This window comes from Balearica regulorum, chromosome 8 (assembly GCF_011004875.1).
Source record: "Balearica regulorum gibbericeps isolate bBalReg1 chromosome 8, bBalReg1.pri, whole genome shotgun sequence".
NCBI lineage: Eukaryota > Metazoa > Chordata > Aves > Gruiformes > Gruidae > Balearica > Balearica regulorum.
The window spans coordinates 25,719,786-25,739,090 of NC_046191.1; the positions used below are offsets into that span (position 1 = coordinate 25,719,786).

The 19,305-nt window shown below is 36.4% G+C and overlaps 1 protein-coding gene across 8 annotated transcripts in view; it reads left to right on the plus strand.

Moving 5' to 3' along the window:
* Window positions 1–19,305, plus strand: part of KCNT2 (potassium sodium-activated channel subfamily T member 2) — a 143,901-nt gene that overhangs the window by 60,334 nt on the left and 64,262 nt on the right. For all 8 annotated transcript variants that reach the window (XM_075760162.1, XM_075760155.1, XM_075760160.1 and 5 more), the window contains 2 exons: window positions 15,360–15,540; window positions 17,675–17,839. In XM_075760162.1, the coding sequence (XP_075616277.1) occupies window positions 15,360–15,540; window positions 17,675–17,839 (346 nt within the window). The remainder of the gene's footprint in view (window positions 1–15,359; window positions 15,541–17,674; window positions 17,840–19,305) is intronic.

Here is a 19,305-nt window from a genome sequence, read left to right on the forward strand (position 1 = left end):
AACCTTCTCCTAAAAAAAAGTTAAAAATAGTAAATTATATTGAGTTTTGTTATCTCTCAATGTCAGTAAAATATCTAACTATGCTTATGAAGGAACTCAAACGTAAGCTTAAAGTTGAATATATGCTCCCATTCTTTGCAAAAACACAGCTTTTTTTTAAGTTTTTGGAAACTGTACATTTCCACAATATATATGAAAAATTACATATACTGTATATTAGAGTGGAAGACCTGAGTCACAGCAGTAAGGAAGAAAAAATAATTGGTATTCATTTAGTAAACACTTAAGTACAAACCGTGGGTTGACTTTGCAGACTAAAAACTTAGTGGCAGGCATGAATACCATACGTAATTACATTCCACAGCAAAGCCTTATGTTTACTAATATATTACAAAAGGAGTAGGAGATCATGTAAGGGATGAGGCTATTTAAAGGAATTCAATACTTTATGGTCTCCTATAATCACATGCATTCTACTCCTTTGCTTAACACTACAGTGTAAGAACAAAAATCTTCATGGCACTCCAATAAACTTTGGATTTACCTTTTCATATTTTCAGGACATCTGGCTTACATTTATGATGAACCTTAGTCACTGCTGAGAATGAGCACTTGTACTTAATTTGTTTTTCAGTTTACAGTGTGTTGATACCAACAAGTTAATACAGTCCTATATTTTTCAAGTTTGTAACCACTAGTGTCGTTACAAAGTAAATGAAATATTTTATGCAAAGAAGTTCAAAATCACTGATGAGAGGGCATAGCTACATGTGGGCATGTATGTGCATTTACTAGAATTGGATAAACATGGCAAAATAATGATTGTGGGTCATGTTTCAACTGTACTCCTTCACTTGATCTCTTTTTGTTTGCTTTGCTAATATTCTAAAACTAAAAAAGAAAAAAATGCAGAAAATAAAGATTCAGCCAACTTGAAGGCAAATGTGAAATACTTCATCTTGAATATTTAGAGTGGAAGTCTAATTTTAAGGGCTGTAGTGAGTATGTAATAAGAATAAAATCTTACTGAGTATTCTCCATGGCCTAAGCAATCCAGGGGAAAATATGCCAGACAAAACATAGCAGAGACTAACTATCTAGTGTGCTATCATTTCTGGCAGTCACAGTGATCTTTCTTCTTCCTCCCCTGCCTTCATCTTTCCATCATTAATCCCATATTATTTTGCTGGCTACTTGAATCAGCTCCCCTCCTTACTCCTATATCTGCTGTCATCCTGATACAACCTGGGCTCTTCCCTTACATCATGAGTATAATCAAGTATGCTATTTTGAGAATGTAGCTTGGAGTTTCATCCAGTCACACCTCATACTTTGGAATAGTCCTATGAGGTTTTGGATTTCACTGATTTTTAGAAAGTTATATGTATAGATCCATTTGAATTCAAGCCAAAGAAATTATCAGACTTGAAATTTTTTCTTTAAGCAAGCACATGGTCAAAACAGATGGCCTAAAGGAGAAAACTCAGATGGAATTAATAAAAACTTCTATGACTTCCAGGAAGCTCTTTAGCTATTGTAAAGTTCAAGCTTTTTCACTCAACCAAAACATTTCATTGAAAACACCATCAAGGACTCCACCAGTCTTAACAATAGTGAGGAGCAGGGGGAGAATGATGATGAAATCATGGAGTTTGCGGATCAAACCAAACAAGATACATACAGTCCAAGGTATCCAAATCCTCTTCCTCATAGCTAGAATTGCTAGGTTTCCAAGCAGAAACTCAAACCATAAAGGAGTCTACCTCTGTAATATATGATACGATACATTGCTTTTATCTCCTAGCAGGTATCACCTATAATTTTCACCCCACTAGACAATCTCTATTTAAGGGTTTGCTCCCTTTCTGGTATTTTGGCAAAGCTAAGCATTAAGTCTGGTGCTTAACTATATCTTGGCTCACAGGCCAGTTGTTTCCCTAGTCATTGCCCAAACAAGTTCTCTCTAGCTAAGGCAGTAGGTTAGCAAGGAGGCAACTCTGAAGTAAACATACCTTTCCAGTAGGAACACAAACAAGAAAAAAAATATTCATGTGGCACACGTTTTCACTTATGCTTTTGTTTTTTAAATAACAAATTATTACGAAATAAAGGAGCCAAAGCATACCATATGACTATTTTTTTAAAAAAGGAAAGATATACTCTAAGTCACATTGTGGTTTCCATACACCCCTTTGGATCTTGTACTACTCTTCAGCGAGCTTTTTACTCATTATGAGCCTACAGATAGTGTTGCAAATAGACAGAGACTGGACATCAGTGCAATTGTCTTGAGACTACCCATACAGCCTCCCATTTAACCATTTAGCTTGGTGCAATACCCTTGTGAAGCAGCAACACAGTGTATGCTTCCATTTTGCTCACTGCCTGTTTGAACAATCTTTCTCTGTTTTAAGAATATCACGGAATGTAGCAGCTAAATTGAGGACAAACTGATAGAAATCCACATGCACAGAATTTACTGCTGTTGCCCAGATCCAGAAAACCTCACTGGCAACTTGCAGAGGTATCTATGTAACTATTGGTCAGATTTTTCTCCACTGTTGCTTAGACTGCAGTCATCCTCCCACTTAATCCATCCCTTGTCACTATCCTTCACAATCTCGAGTTCTCCACAAAAATAAGGAAGATGATCACAGTACCTCAAGACTGGAACAAGCTGGTAAGAGGTGAGAGGAATCAAAGGAATGAAGCAAAACTGTTTCTGATGTTGGTAAGGAGGCTGCAGCTTTGACAGTAACTGGTGGCCATTAGTCTTTCCTGTACAGGTAACCTCACTGGCAGAGGTACCAACACTGACAACACCTGTGCATATGAAAGAAGTTTAAATAATGCCATATTTGTGCACATAACAACAAAAATATTGAAGGGAAACACAATAATAACAACAGAGAAAAGGCCATTGATGAGTCAGTGATTTCACAGCGCAGCTTGAAATGTGAGAAGCGTACACCGCCGTCCCGATGTGATCTGACTACAGCCATTTACCTTAAACACTTTTTCTAAATCTAAGTTTTCCAGAAGGGAGAATAGAAAGTTTCTCATTACCTAAACTCCTCACCCTTGAAGGTGTGTTTTATCCAACATCCAGTGATGTGGAAAACAGATATGTCCGTCTAACTAGTGACCTGGGGAACAAACCTGTCTACTTGCTTCATTTTATAAACATAAGGGAGTTACTGCATTTTAGAACAGCACAACTTCATAATTGAAATAATATGCAGTGCTGTTATTTTCACTGATACTTTCAATTGTTATTAAAATACTAGAGAATGTGCTTATGTTCATTGTTCAGCATCTTGAACAATTACTTAAAATACCATCTTTAGTTCATAAAAATACACACATCTACTTAAAAAGTAAATAATAGTGCAATAATAAAATCCAGAATGGAGCAGATTACATCCTCATTTATCATAAAGCTTTTGCATTCACTGATCTATAAATATTCCAGAATGGACCAGATTACATCCTCATTTAAGTTATCATAAAGCTTTTGCATTCACCGATCTATAAATATTCATCTGCAGAATGAACTCCTCGTTGTAAGTGTAAATGTTGTGCATTACAAGGAGCACAACAGATCTCTATCTCTGTGTTCCTACATAATTGTAGCATTTCACAGTGGTCTTCATTTGGGCTTATCAAAATGTTCAAGTAAGTCCATCATGTTCCATCTGTCTCCTTCATATCTGCAAACCTCTCTCCTTTGTTCTCAGAAAGATTATATACAGCACAGCAAGCAGCTGCCATGAGAAACAGATACTTCTCATCAGTTTGTAGCCTACGTGTCTGGGTTTATTCACCCTTTAGTCTTCCAAATGCATATTCTATTGTTTTTCTCAAGAAGTGCTTTTCTCCTTTTTGGGTGCCTAATAAAAGAATCCAGAAACTCAGTAAACATATGAAAAGCTGTTTCTAGTAAATGATATTCCATGAATGGTTTTTCGTCCTTTGGTTATACATCACATACAAAAATATTGCTGTATGGAATAATCACTCTACAAACTAGACTTGCAGGGTCTGGAATGAGAAGGATAGAATTTGTGAGGTAGACTGTGCTTCAAGGGGGCCTCAAAGCCTATGTTCTGGCTCAGGAAAAGTCAGTTTCTGATACTGGTCTTAATTCTCCATGTCCTCTAATGATGATGATTATCATTATACTGTGCAGTCCTTTTAGATAATTGGTGATGAAACCAAATGTGAATAAAAATTTCTGGGAAAAATATAAGCTTAATGCAGACAGTGAGGATTGACTGCAATAGCATATTAAAAGATTGCGAGTGAGATGATATAAATAAGGCAAGCAGAAATCAATTACTTCCACGTTTACAAGTAAAATTCACTTCTGTCAGAGCTTGGATATAACTCTACAACAGAATATATGTTGTATGGAAATTTAAGCTGGAAAGGAAAATTTCACCTGTGAGCTTTCCAAAGGGCTGCACCCCTCATGCCTATGGTTAAGGTGAATAAGACAAGTGGTATCTGCTGTGAATTACTTGTGAATTTTAGACCACTCCAGCCTGTATTTACTATTGGTCTGAGTTTCACAGCTGGATAAGCAGTGCAAGAAGGACCATTCTTCCTGAATATTACTTATCTGTGAATTTCTGAGAAACTGATTTTTGCTTATGGTGTTAGTAAAAAGAAAATTTTGCAAGTGGAGGAAGGTAGTTTGGCTTGTCCTGAAGCAGTTGTTTTAACAGAAGCAACGAGAACAGCAAAAAAAAAAAAAAAAAGAGCAAATGCAAAATGCAAAAAAATGAGAGGAGAGGTAAAAATGGATGGGAGTGTAAGGAAGATCCATGATGAATATCCTTGAGAAACAAATGAAAAGGCAAAATTTGTTAAGGAAAGAATTTTGACGGCCTGAACTGAAGGAAAACTAGGAGGAAAATGCCAAAATCCTATTCCACAAAAAGCCTGTCCTAGAAGGAAGGAACTAGGAAAATAGAAGTTGTCAAGTTTTGAGTCTAAGATAAATCAAAACAAATACTTAACAATAAAATTAAATCCATTTGTCATTAAAATATGCTATGACTTGAATTAGGTTGAAAATGAACAAAGTCATTTTATCATTAGGTCATAATGCCATAACAGTTATAAGGTTGTAAATCATTTAAGACAGATCCTGTCTCAAGTGTTTGTGAAATATATTAAATCAACACTTTTCCTAAACATTTATTGAATTCCATAGCCTAGCTTATATGGGAATCAAAAATGTATTGATCTAGCTATGTTGCAGACAAACTATCTGAATAGACTGAAGCTAAGGTGTTTTACCACTACAGATGCACACAAGGAGCTGCATAAACCTAATAAGCTGCCATAAAGGAATATTGGCATCTGGGATTTTCCAGGCATTGAAAGATATTACACATTTCAGTGAGTCCTGGAAACACTCTTAGTGTAGGCAGCTTTGGTACAGAATACATGTAAACATTAGAGTGGATGCTGCAAGGTCAGGAACTGCAGGCTTGTTTACAATAAATACATTTGTAATGAGGCTGAAGCGCACTCACGCTAGGATGGACACAGAGCTGATTCACTCTCCGTTAGAGAAAGTCTGGTCTTGGACTACAACTAAGGTATGCATACTGAATTATTATTACTAGTTCTTTTAATGCAGGCAGAGTATTTCAGGGGAGAATCTTTCCATATTGATTTTGTTTGTTCTTTCATTAAAAAATCTATTACCTCTCTCTTAGAAGCAGAACACTGAATTAGAGGAGCCTTTTGCCTTTTTTGTGTCAGTCCTTTTAGAAACTTTATCCATCCAACTTGAGAATCTTTTGCCTCTTCTTACCATTTCTCTGGTCACTATCATAAAGAGGAAAGAAACACAACGTAGGTTTGAATTCACAGACATAGAGGATGAATACGAAGCTGGATCTTCCATATCTCCAGTAGCAATCTAACCAATAGTGATTACTTCCTTCAAAAAGAAGAAAATAATAAAAAAGATAACAAGTGGTGCTGCCATAGTAGATATAACCTGATCTCAGAGTTTTAAAAGACTGAGTTTCCATTTCTTTATTACGATTAGCTTCTCTTAGCCAACCTATGATTCAATATTTTTTTTCAACAAATCTGATGATTAAAATCCAAGTTTAGCATGTTTAAAATCTGTCAAGTACATAATTAAACAATATCTATAGTGGTACAATACCAGGCTTTGGAAATTGACTATAATTTTCCATGAGTTACCTCAAAGCAAACTTAGGTTCAGACAGATATCCAAACACAGTCCTAGAGCTAGTTTGCATTTTTAAGGTTTTCTTCATATTTATAAGGATTTTTATCGCTTTTTATTAGTTATACTAAGAGAATAACTGTGAACTGAGTTCTGTCACTAGGAAATGAAATATATGTATACCTGGTCATAGTCAATACTTCTGTCTCCAATTCCTATCCCGATTCTACATGCTGGTTTAGTTGCTTCTTATGCACATTTAACATATATTTGGGTAATGAATTTTCCATTGTTAATTCAATTTGATCGAGGGAGTGTGGGTGGTTTGCATAACAACTGTTACACCCTTGGTGTTTCAAAACTATTGCAAGAAACATGAAGCATGATGTTCCAAAGCATAACACATCAGGTGTATTAAATTAGAAGCCAGCATGACTTCACTAAGGGCAAATTGTGCCTGACAAACTTGGTGGCCTTCTATGATGGGGTTACAGCGTCGGTGGATAAAGGAAGGGCAGCTGATGTCATCTACCTGGACTTGTGCAAGGCATTTGACACTGTCCCGCATGACATCCTTGTCTCTAAATTGGAGAGACATGGATTTGATGGATGGACCACTCGGTGGATAAGGAATTGGCTGGATGGTTGCACTCAAAGAGTTGTGATCAACGGCTCAATGTCCAAGTGGAGAACGGTGACAAGTGGCATTCCCCAGGGGTCGGTACTGGGACCGGCACTGTTCAGCATCTTTGTCGGTGACATGGACAATGGGATTGAGTGCATCCTCAGCAAGTTTGCCGATGACGCCAAGCTGTGTGGTGTGGTCGACACGCTGGAGGGAAGGGATGCCATCCAGAGGGACCTTGACAGGCTGGAGAGACGGGCCTGTGCGGACAGCATGAAGTTCAACAAGGCCAAGTGCAAGGTCCTGCGTGTGGGTCGGCGCAATCCCCAGCACAGCTATAGGCTGGGCGAGGAATGGATTGAAAGCAGCCCCGAGGAGAAGGACTTGGGGGTACTGATTGATGAGAAGCTCAACATGAGCCGGCAGTGTGCGCTTGCAACCCAGAAAGCCAACCGTGTCCTGGGCTGCATCAAAAGAGGTGCGACCAGCAGGTCGAGGGAGGTGATCCTGCCCCTCTACTCTGCTCTGGTGAGACCCCACCTGGAGTACTGCATCCAGCTCTGGGGGCCCCAGTACAGGAGAGACATTGAGCTGTTGGAGAGAGTCCAGAGGAGAGCCACGAAGCTGATCAGAGCTGGCAGTGCTGGAGGACCTGTCCTATGAGGACAGGCTGAGTTGGGGTTGTTCAGCCTGGAGAAAAGGTGGCTCTGGGGAGATCTAATTGTGACTTACCAGTACCTGAAGGGGACCTACAGGAAAGATGGTGAGGGACTGTTTGTCAGGGAGTGTAGCGACAGGACAAGGGGTAATGGGTTCAAGCTGAAGGAGGGTCCATTTAGATGAGAAGTTAGAAAGAAATTCTGTACTGTGAGAGTGGTGAGGCACTGGAACAGGTTGCCCAGAGAGGTTGTGGATGCCCCATCCCTGGAGGTGTTTAAGACCAGGTTGGACGAGGCTTTGGGCAACATGGTGTGGTGGAGGGTGTCCTTGCCCGTGGTGGGGGGGTTGGAACTAGATGATCTTTAAGGTCCCTTCCAACCCAAACCATTCTATGATTCTGTGATTTGAATTTTACAGCACAACACACATAATTTCTAAATATTAATTATTCTTCCTGAGGAAGGATAGGTATGTAATATTACTTAATTCCGTAACGCCCTGCAGGTGAAGAGTATCTGGTGGTTGAACTACTGAATGCATAATTCTATTTCCTGAATAGCTACTGACTCCTTGTGTCCAAAACCTCAGACTCCAGCAGGCTTTTACCTGCAACAGTATTTACACACTGAAGTTGGAATGCCAGGGTTTACTTTGTTTACCATCAAAGCTCTGGGGCAGACTGAAAGCACACAAAAATACAGATAGTTCTTTGGACTTACAGACTGAAGTGTGCACAGACCTTTTTATGGAAATACACTGAGCTGAATGCTGCCCACAGCGGGACTCTGCTTCTGCAGTCTCAATGACCAGAGTTGTTTTATGGCAGCTCCACTTCTCATTTCACAAAATGCAGCAGCAGGAGTAGAAAGGTTCTCAGTTTCAACAAATATTTATATACAGTTGGTCATTTCATAATATCCTATTCTGCTTAACAAGATGTTCTGCAGTTTCTGGAAGTCACATGGCTTACTAGTGGAAGTTTATTTTTATAAGTTGAGCTTTTGCAACCATTAGCTGCATATAATGTACTGATCTTTGGGGAAGGAAAATGCTTGTATTAGACACTATGGCTAAGCAATAATTATATCATCAAAACACCATCATTCAGGATAAACCTACAATTAGAATACAGAAAAAGGTGACCTTTCCAGCTGAAGAGAAATTCAGAATGAATTTCTGACATGTTGGGATTGCTGCGTAGTGAAAGAAAGAGTTCTGCACCCCTACCTCAGCTTGTATTCAAAGTCCCACAGAACCGAAGAGCTTGATTCAAAGCCTCTTGAAATAATCTGAGTCTGTCCCTTCACTACTGTGATTCTGAAAAAAAGGGAGAGTGTTGTATGAAAACATATGGTGGTCTCTGAAAAGAAAATACTCCAAAAAAATAGAAAGATTTACATTGGACTGTCTGATGAAGTGGCATTAGACTTGCAAAAATATCTGAGATACTTGGTATAACATTAATTTTGTCCCTGAATACTAAGAAGCCACAATGTCCAGCAGCATCTTTTTTTTTGTCCAGTCAGTGAATACATTCCACCATGATCTACTGCATTTGTAGCATCATTTCTTACCAACTAAGAATAGCAAGTATATTTCTCTGCTGACTTACTTTAAAGACAGCACAACTTCATCTTCTTTCCAATCAGCATTTCTCTCTCATTCCTTTCACTCTCTTGTATGCAATTCATCATTTCTATGTCCTGAAATTCAGTTATTCCCACAGCTTTTAAGCCTTCTATACGGAATGAAAGGTGCAAATTGGAACTTCTCATTGTAATTCTTAAATTTGATATATTATACATGATATATTGTACCAGATTCTGTCATTCTAACAGTTTTGAAATCGCACATCTACTTAAACTAGTCATTTTTTTTTTCTATTTTAATGCTGTTTATGGAAAATTGGTTTTCATAAAATAAATGTTCAGAAAAAACCAGGTTTTATAAAAGACCTGAGAAAGCATCATAGGGCTTGGAGAAAGTTGAAGCATTTGGTTTTCAGCAACTTATAACCTCAGTTTCAGGGTGTTTGGACAGGATAGAGATTTTATTATTGGTCAGAGTATTTTCTGATTGTTTCTTTACTCATTTATTTGCTTTAGTTTCTGCCCATCCCTTGTTCTATTTCTTTGCCTCTTCTTCATTATTTACGCAAGAATCAGAGGTCCTGTCAGAAAGCATTAGGTTTTTAGGTCATGGCTAAGGTGGTTAGAAACACCTTCACCTTTTGCAGGAGCAGGCTACACAGCTCAGTAGTGTCTCCTAGGAAAAAGATAATTAAAATTCAAAGAATATGTCTTATCATTCAGAAGTCAATATACAATATTTCCATACGTATCTCATACAGTGAATGAAAAAAAATGCCATTTTACTTTCACTGCAGTTATATCAGTATTCAACACAGAGTTTTGTGAAGTGTAAATTGAGTGTTTCATGATTCTATGTATAATAATTCTACAAGCACTAAGAATTGCTTTTCCAATAATGTCTAAATTTAAAATATAGGACAAAACTGCATCTGGCTCTATATCAGTGCCCTGTAGAAGACAGAACACTCCACAGAGAACTTCCTGTTGTATGAAAACTGCCTCTGGGCAAAGCAGGGCATTCTCCAGATACAGCATTAGTCCTAACATCAGTTTCATTTTGAGGACTTAAGACTGGCACCAGCTTAATATTAACATCTTTGGCAAGTAGTGAGCACTTTTTGCCAATTTCAGGCAAAACCTCTATGCATTTATCAGACTTCTAAGGGATATTACATGCCTCCCAGAGAGACTGAAGTACAAACTGTTCTATAGCCACATTTTATTTTGGTGTAAAGATTGAGGAAGTTTCTTTATACATCTGGGTGAACTCTTCCATACCTTCATTTCCTTAAGCAGATAGTTACAGCCACTGTAGTAGTAAAATACATCTCAAATGCCTGCCATGTATTTCCTGGAAAGTTAACACGGTTGTCTTCTTCAGTATTTCACTGTGTTTGAATTTTACCCATAGATATTTGCTGCAGTTGATGGTCTGTTAATAATTTTCCTGACTGATGGTTCATTCCATTTTTTCTCATAAAGAAAAAAAAAATCTGACAATAGCATCAGAAAATTTTAAAATAATACAAACAGCAATTGGCAGTACAGAACAATCAAATAATTGTAATATAATAAAAATAATAATTTGTAATTTGTTCTAACATCACCATTCTCTAGTAGGATATCTAGAAACTTTAAAGAGTTTTGGGTGTGATAAACTACTGGGAACACTTACTTAATATGCAGAATTACTATGTTTCTGAGTTATTTCAGATGTAACTTCTGTAGTATTTAAGCACTGAGCCTGTACCACAGAATCTCACTGAACCTGATAAAATTATTCCCCATTGACTTCAGCATAATCATTAGCTAGTCCTTGTAGCTAGCTACTTAAAACACAACAAAATAATTATACAAGTTGAAGCTCAACGTTAAAGTCCAAAGAAAACACTGCTGTTAGTTGCTACCTTATCCTGAAGACATCTAAGCATCTCTAACTTTTGGCTTCAGCTTCTGGTGCATTATTTTAGACCTCAAGAGATTGCACCTCTAAACAATAATTTTCTCTAAAAGTGAAAATAAAAACATAGCAATCAGACACATTTGGGAACACTGACAAATGAAAATACAAACTGATATAAAAGAATATAAATGATTGATTACAAATAAGGACAGTTAATGCACAGTACTTGCAAATTGCTATCCAAATGGTTCTTGTTATGTCCGTTTCTATGACATGCTACCACAACATGACAAAAAAACCCTGACTTAATCTCAGGGGTTATTTTACTTAGTATTTATTTTTGTACTGCATGTGGAGATAGGTTGTTTACAAAGAGTAGTTAGTTTTGGCACATAAAATACTTAAGCAAACAAACATTCCCGGAATTAGAAAGAAAACTTCCAGTAAAACTAAGATTGAACTCTCAAAAGTTCAAATGGTACCTAAACTAAACATAAGTCATCTTCGGAGATTACATGTTACTATATTTACTTTTTGTTTTTCAAGTGCAGTGGTAGTAGTGTTTAAAATCACACTTCTGTTCTCAATAAGTTTGTAATAAATTTTCTGATACTACTTTTGCTTTACCAGACCCATGGTTTGGATTTCTGTGGGGTTTTTAGTAATATTAAATTTCCTCTCCATTGAATAAATTTTGTTTTGCTGTAACTGCTGACTTAGATCCACTATGAAAAGACAGCCTTGCTGAATTTACAGGAAACCTAAAATTGGTATAGAAGGTGCTGAATCGGGCCCTGTGTTTTAATTAGGCATTTTCTATGTATTTATTATTACAGTGGTTTATTTTGTCCACAAGAACAATCTGGTATAAACATTGCCTTTGCTGAATATTCCTTTCCTGCTTGAAATCATTATGTTTGTCCAGGGATGACCAAGTAAATCATTGTTTCTTCATGGGACGAAAGAGGAGGAGGAAGCAAACAAGAACAAGGAAATAAAAACACCAACATAAGATGAAGTCCATGTTACTGCATATTTCATTATATCAGGAAACACGAGAAAGCAGACAAGAACATATGCTGTCTGCGTTGGTAAATGCAGTATTTATGCATCTTTAAAAAATAATGCTGAACACTTAAATTTACAAGAAAAATGTTGATACTACTATTAATATAAAGAATTAGGTTATATTAAAATATGTCAATAAGTTGTGGGGAATGGAGTAACTAATCCATGTGGATTTGGCTTCATGGACAGCCAATAACTTTTCATTGCACTCTCTATGCAATGTAATCAGGTAGCCCAAATAGATAGTAACATGGTATAGATGCTGAGTAATGTTTCTTTAGAGGCACTGGTGGTGAGATTAAAGTATGTTGTTGCAGGAGGAGTAAAAGAGGTAGTATTTCATTTGGTAATTAGACTGCCATAAAGTTGTCTCTTGAAAGTCAGGGTTTTCTGCAGTCTTGTGATCTCTGGCTCTAGTAAAAACAAAAGGCAGAGTGGCAAAACACCCAGTAGAATTAAGACTTGTTAACCTAATTTTAGATTTATCATTCCTTTATTTTCAGGGTTAGGGCTTCAAGTACAATTTGGTAGAACTGCAAATGAGGTGCAAGTAATTTTGAGAAACGAAATTAATTTGTTGAACAAGTTGTCAAAGAGCTGAATTTCTGCTTGAGCAAAGAAATAGCTCCCATGTCTTACTGACTTGAATATTGTTAACTAAATGTGAGAAGCTCTGGCTCATGCCCACTGAGTTCAATGAGAAACAGCTTGAATCCACAACATTTTGGATCAGGCACAAAATTATTTTGATGGCTTCAAGGAATAGGAATATATAGGACTATAAGGGAGTACAGCTAATAAAATGAAATCTTGGTCTCACTAAATTCAATGGGAATTTTACTGTTCACTTAGAAAAGGCTGAAATGGTTCATGATGTATTAACTTATTTCAGTTAAGCTAAAGCATGATTGAGTGGGCTGGCTATGGAAATCTCATGAAGAATAATAATTATAAAGAAAATATCTCCTTCATCAAGACTTGAGTTTACCTAAATGTTTTTGAAAGGTTTTACAAAAAGTGAAGAAACAACTCTCATTCCTTGAAAATGTAAAAAAAAACCCCTGTAGGGTACCAATTTATTTTTTTTTTACTTTTTAGTCCATCCTGTCAGATACAAGGAGTAAAACTGATCCTTTTGCATATACAAACACCAAGCAATTTCACAGACAGCAGCATCAGAAAAAATATGTTTCTACCGATGATAGCACCATGCTTCAATACAAACCCATCTGCAAATATTTAACACACTTAGTGGACTATTGGAATAGTCCTGTTATGTGGGAGCCATATCACTGGCTCAGTGTAATTGCTGCTTTCCTGGCCCTTGTGACCTTCATTCCTGAAGTCAAGGTTATGTGTTTTAGAGATGTACCCACAAAAGACAACTAAAGAGAAGAAAATGCACCAAGATGATTTGGGATAATAACAATAAAGAATTAAAAATCCATCACCATTCTGCTTTTAAAATTACATATAACATCTTGAATAATGATATTAAAATAGCTTCTTTTTCCATTCTTGGATGTCGCTGCAGTATACTCCATTATTTCAAATTAACACTGGAAAAGGATTTAGCTGAAAAACTTCCTTGTTTGTGATCAAAAGGTAGCTTTCATTAGCATAATTCCTTACAATCCTTCTGTTAATATTTTCAGGAACAAAAATATAATTATCCTCTTTGTCAAAAAAAAAAAAAAAAAAAAAAAAGACAAAAAAGAAAACCAAAAAGAAAAACTGGGAACACAGTGAAATTATGGAAGATCTAGATTACAACTCCAGTGAAAAATGTGGGACAAATTGGATAGGAATATAAAAGTATTGGTTCTGACTGAAGTATGAAACTTATGCAAACAACAGGGAAAAAAACCCTACCCTTTTTAGAACATTTTGAGATGTGTGAAAACTACAAATGCTAGAACTGTGAAAAGGAAACTGGGAATTTGATCCATATGTTCTGGAAATGCCACTGCCCACAGCTAAATTATTTTTGGAGAACAGAACAGAGAACAGAAGAACAACTGCTAAAGCTGTTATAAACACAGGGTCTCCCTGGTGATGCAAAGATCTTACCATGGCAGATATTAATGAGTGACTATTACCATCTGGTTACCATATATGAAGAAATCATCTTTGGTATGTTCTAGAATAATTACTAAGGAATATGAAATTATTTATCAATTATCTAATTCTCTGAGGAGAAATCATTCTGCTAACTCCAAGGGGAAAAAACACTATTCAGGGTGGTTCACACATTGATTTTCTTCATATAGGTGAATAGAATTTAAAAGCCTGAACTGATCTAAGTAATTCTACTGTATTAGGGAAGATGATATTTTAAGCTTAAGAAGCTCTTTATCATGGTGTGGTTTTTCAAAGTGAAATATTTTTGGAATCTGCAACATATGAAATAGCAGTAAGGCCTTTGGACAGATTCTGCTACTCCTTCTCAAAACCAAAAGCACATCACGCTGATTACAAGAGAAGTAATTGCCAATTAACTTGGGCTACCATTTACTTGTTCACAGGTATGTGTGACTGGAAGGAATGAACTTCATTCGTTCCGTTATTCAAAGACAACCAAGACTTATATTTCTATTCTGTACTTTGAGCAAGCAGAATCTTCATACCAGTTGGCATCTTCCACTTTCTACCTGAAGGCTGACCCTGGACACTTACTCCTCTGACAATTTGATAGCCTGCAGTTCTCACATTCAGTTTATTCTAGACAGTCAGAACCCATTTGTACCAATGTTATCTTTCTAGTATGCAACACGTACTCTTGTAACTAGTTCATGCTAGTAACTCTTGCCATAGAAAGGGATAGAGACCAACATAGAGAGCAATAGATTTGAAGAAAGCAGTATGTGCATTTTCTTGACCATACAAGCAAACTCTCCCTGGAAAAGTTAAAAGATGTTTATAAAAAATTCTGAATGGTGGCAACTACATACCATCTGTTTTGTTCTGGTTTAGAAAGGAATTGCATCAATCCATGATGTTCTATATACCACCTCTCCCTCACAACAGCCACTAAGCAAACCTAGCAACAAAGTTGTGACTATCATACTGAAATAATAAAAAATTAGTTTCTTTTATTACAAATGACATTTGAAATTTATACTAACAACACACTTCTGGTTTGATACTAATTTTTACTCTTCTTGGAAAAAAAGTCTTTGCTAAGCAATTTATGAATTCTGAAAATAAATAGTTCTCTGCACATATAATCATCAAACTTGAACTGACCCTAAGTACAGTTTTTATTTTTCGTGTCTTTATTCATTCTTTTCTACATAGTATTTGTGGAATTCAGCATCTGGAACGAGCAGGAAACAGGTTGACTCTCTTTGACTCCCTTTATTTCTGCATAGTGACATTTTCCACTGTGGGCTTTGGGGATGTTACACCCAAGATATGGCCTTCAAAGCTGCTTGTTGTCATTATGATCTGTGTTGCTCTTGTGGTGTTGCCCATACAGGTAAATGTGGATTTTTCTTCTCTTTAGAACTGTTTTTAAAACAAAAGAATAACAACTGAAATAATACTATTATTATTGCATATAAAGTGTCAGAAAAAAATAACTATCTTCTATGCCTCCTATTTTGTTTTCTTTTCTTCCTTTTTTCTTTGCCTGTTCTCCTATAGTTCTAGATTTATACTAGAAACCAGAGTACTAGCAACGGTTTTGAAATGCTGGTGAAAGCTTTCTGTTCCTGTCATGTACCACAGAGCCCTTCCTTCATCCCGAGATATGGGTTTGTTATTAATGGAGCAATTTAAAAAAAAAACAACAGTAGACAGCACTTTCTTTATGAGTACAGCATTTCCTCTGCAGGCTCTCACTGTTTCTAATCTTGGTTCTCTCAACTTCCTCTCTTACAGCTCAGTGCTAACTCGAAACAAATCTCATTAAATCTGCAAGTCAAGCAAATTGGGTTCAGAGCTGTGTATGTTGGTACAAACACACAGAACCAGCAGCACAGTTAGGAGTTTTTGATGCCTACTTAACTTTAGGACTTCTAACAGTTTCAATATGAAAAGGCTGATTTATGAAAATCCAAGTATTTCAAGGAGTCAATTAGTTTCATTAAATTTGTACCAAACATTTCCCAGCTTATTAGGTGAGGCTTCATGACAGAAACCCTGAGACTACATGGAAAGCCCTGCCAAGATGTTAACTGTTCCACACTTGGTGATTACCAGATCTCATGCCACAAAAAGGGGATGTGGGGAGACATTGTGCATGCTTATCAAAGCTTATAGTAGATCCTCTAGACCATGAAGCTCCAAAGTTTCTCACACAGCCATAGTTTCCAGACTCAGCTGCTCTGAGAGTGAACTAAAGCTCACTGTGAGCAGACAACACAGAAACCCTGGGAGGTTGGAAGCTCAAGCTTTCAGCATTAATTTTCTTGAAATTGTTTGAACATTTTAATTATACCTAGATAGTTAATGTCTGCATACACAGACATCTGCACTAACACAATTATATTCCCACTCAGTGGAAATTTAGTAAAATATATATTTTATTGAAAACTAAAATATTCTTTAAGAAATTTGGAATTTCCTAGGAAATACAAATTTCATCTTTCAGGTAGATTTGATATACAGTTCAGGCATAAGAGCTCTGCATTACCAGTAAATAACCTGAAATCTACTGCCCTTTCACATAAATTTACTTATTATTAGCTACTCTATTTTATAGCTTTGTAGTGATGGGGCTTCATATAGTTTTCCATACACAGAATCTCTCCTGAGCTTTTGTCCTGGTATGATACGAAATCAATCATTATTCATGATTCAGTCTCTTCATCAGTTGAATGTGGACGAGAAAAAGCAGCTATCACACACAGAGTTAAATTGAGCTCAGTATTAAATACATATTACTTACAAGAAGCTTTGAAATGGTATTTGTATGTTTTATTACAGACTGTTACAATGGCAGTGATTGTTACAGTATTCTCTTCAGTCTAAAGGATTCAGACTAGTAGAGCAATGTTTTCTGCTAGCCTGTATATATTGTTCAGCTGACAAAGGCAAATTTGCTTTATTAACAGCTGCTGTGTATTTAAGTTGTATTGAAATTTGTAAGACAGATAAGAGAGTATACAGAAGGTCACCTTCAGAACCTTAGAAAATCTCTAAGAGTTACTACCCAAACTAAGTAAAACGGTGCTTCTATCTGAGTATCTATACTCCCTGTATACACCTAAAGTGTGTGAAAATTTAACCTTTCATTTGAGGGAAGCATTTAGGTCACATGGCACCAGAAAGTGAGAGCTCAGAGGTATTAAAAATACAGAAAGGAAATAAGGTACAGCCTTCATTCTTGTCCAAAATCTTGAGATTTACTGTAATCTCATGATATTTTAATGGATTTAGCTTGCTATTTTTGTGTGGTAGAGACTGGCTCTACTGCCATGTTTTTCAATCACCCTATTATTCATCTCACATGCTTACTAGAGAACTTTTTACAAAGAAAAAGACATTGTGAGCAAAGGGCAGCTTTTCGTAGAGACATGAGATGCATGATGTGACATTGTTAAGTCATAATACAGTTGTACTGCACATCTGCTTGTCTACATTTCACTGACAATTGGCATCTCTTGCAGTTTGAACAGCTGGCATATTTGTGGATGGAGAGACAAAAGTCTGGTGGTAACTACAGTCGACACAGAGCTCAGACGGAAAAACACGTTGTGCTGTGTGTTAGCTCTCTGAAGATTGACTTACTTATGGATTTCTTAAATGAATTCTATGCTCACCCCAGATTGCAGGTATTTACAGTGGAAAAAAAAAAAAAAAAGAAAAACTCAAACCTGATTTTTTTTCAGACAGCCTTCTGAAATGGTCTTTGATTTGTAAAACTGCATTTGGGAATAGCTGACTGCATTGGCAATCTGTAATTGCAATAAGCAGCTGAGATACAGTATGGAGACATTTGAAATTGAGGTAAATAGACTAAATAGATAGAATTACTGTCTTGTTGACTTATGCCAGTCCTTTTTGGAAACAGATATTTCCATGCAAATTCCTTATATTCTACTCCATAATAGAAAAGAAAAGAAAAGAAAACAAAACCCTACTCAAAGTATTTTTTCCTCTTGTTCTGGGACTGGATCCAAAACTCCTCACAAGTCAAAGTGTCTTTTGGTTTTCGCATTTTGCTCTGTTTTTTTGCCAGTGTTAGGAAGAGTAGATCCTTTTGGAGTTGTTGAAATTAAGACACAGACATACTTTAAAGAACAAACACCTTGAAAGATTACACACAAGAGATTTTCTTAGTGTACACATATTCCCTAGCTAATGCAAACAGATGTCATATGACTTGTTTTGATCATATAAAAGCTTATTTATATGGGATAGCAATTTAGACTCATTATCATTAGCTTTGCTACAGACCATTTCTTTTACTAAATCTCTATGTCTTTTACTAAGTTACCCGTGCTACCATGTTTCATTAACTAGTGCAAAAAATCACAAAAATACAATCCTCAAATTGCCAAGCAGCAATTTGACGAATCCCAAATCCAAAATATTCCTCAAAATAATTAGCTAGTAAGGGGCATAAGCAAATGCACAAAGGAACCTAGTTCTTTATAGATGCAAATACAAAATGAAATACAAAATTTAGTTAACTAGCCTGAAGAATGAGTCAGGCTCTGCGATGCACTGGAGACAAAGAAGAAAAGAAATACTACTTATGTAGCCTAAAAGAGCTTATATACATTCCCTTCACAGTTGAAACAGGAAGCTGAAGGATAAAGATGATGCACTGGATCCAATGCAGTAAACTTTCTGCAAAAGTCTGTGTGCGCTAAGACTTCTATGACAAGCCTGTCCTAAGCTCTCAGTCTCTCCTCTCATGTTCCATTTATCTCTCCTTTTCATGTGTACACACATGTATACTTCAGAGCAACCTTACTTTTCCTAACAAGAACTATCTGTAGCACAGGAAAAGGAGTTTGCATTTGCACATTAATGTAGAGGAAAAAAATTGAGGGAAGACAATTCCATTTCAATTGTTGAAAACTTCCTACATTTTCCAGCTAGAATGACAGAAATGCAAATTTTCTCTAAAACCAATTACACTCATATGGAAACAAAAATGCTTCTAAACGGACTTTAGTTGCCACCCTGGAATCTTTTGTGTGCAGTTGACAACTGTCCAGCCATTTTTTTTTAAAGAATTCAACATTTTAAACACATGAATTAAAATAACTTTTGTCAATTAAATTTGAGA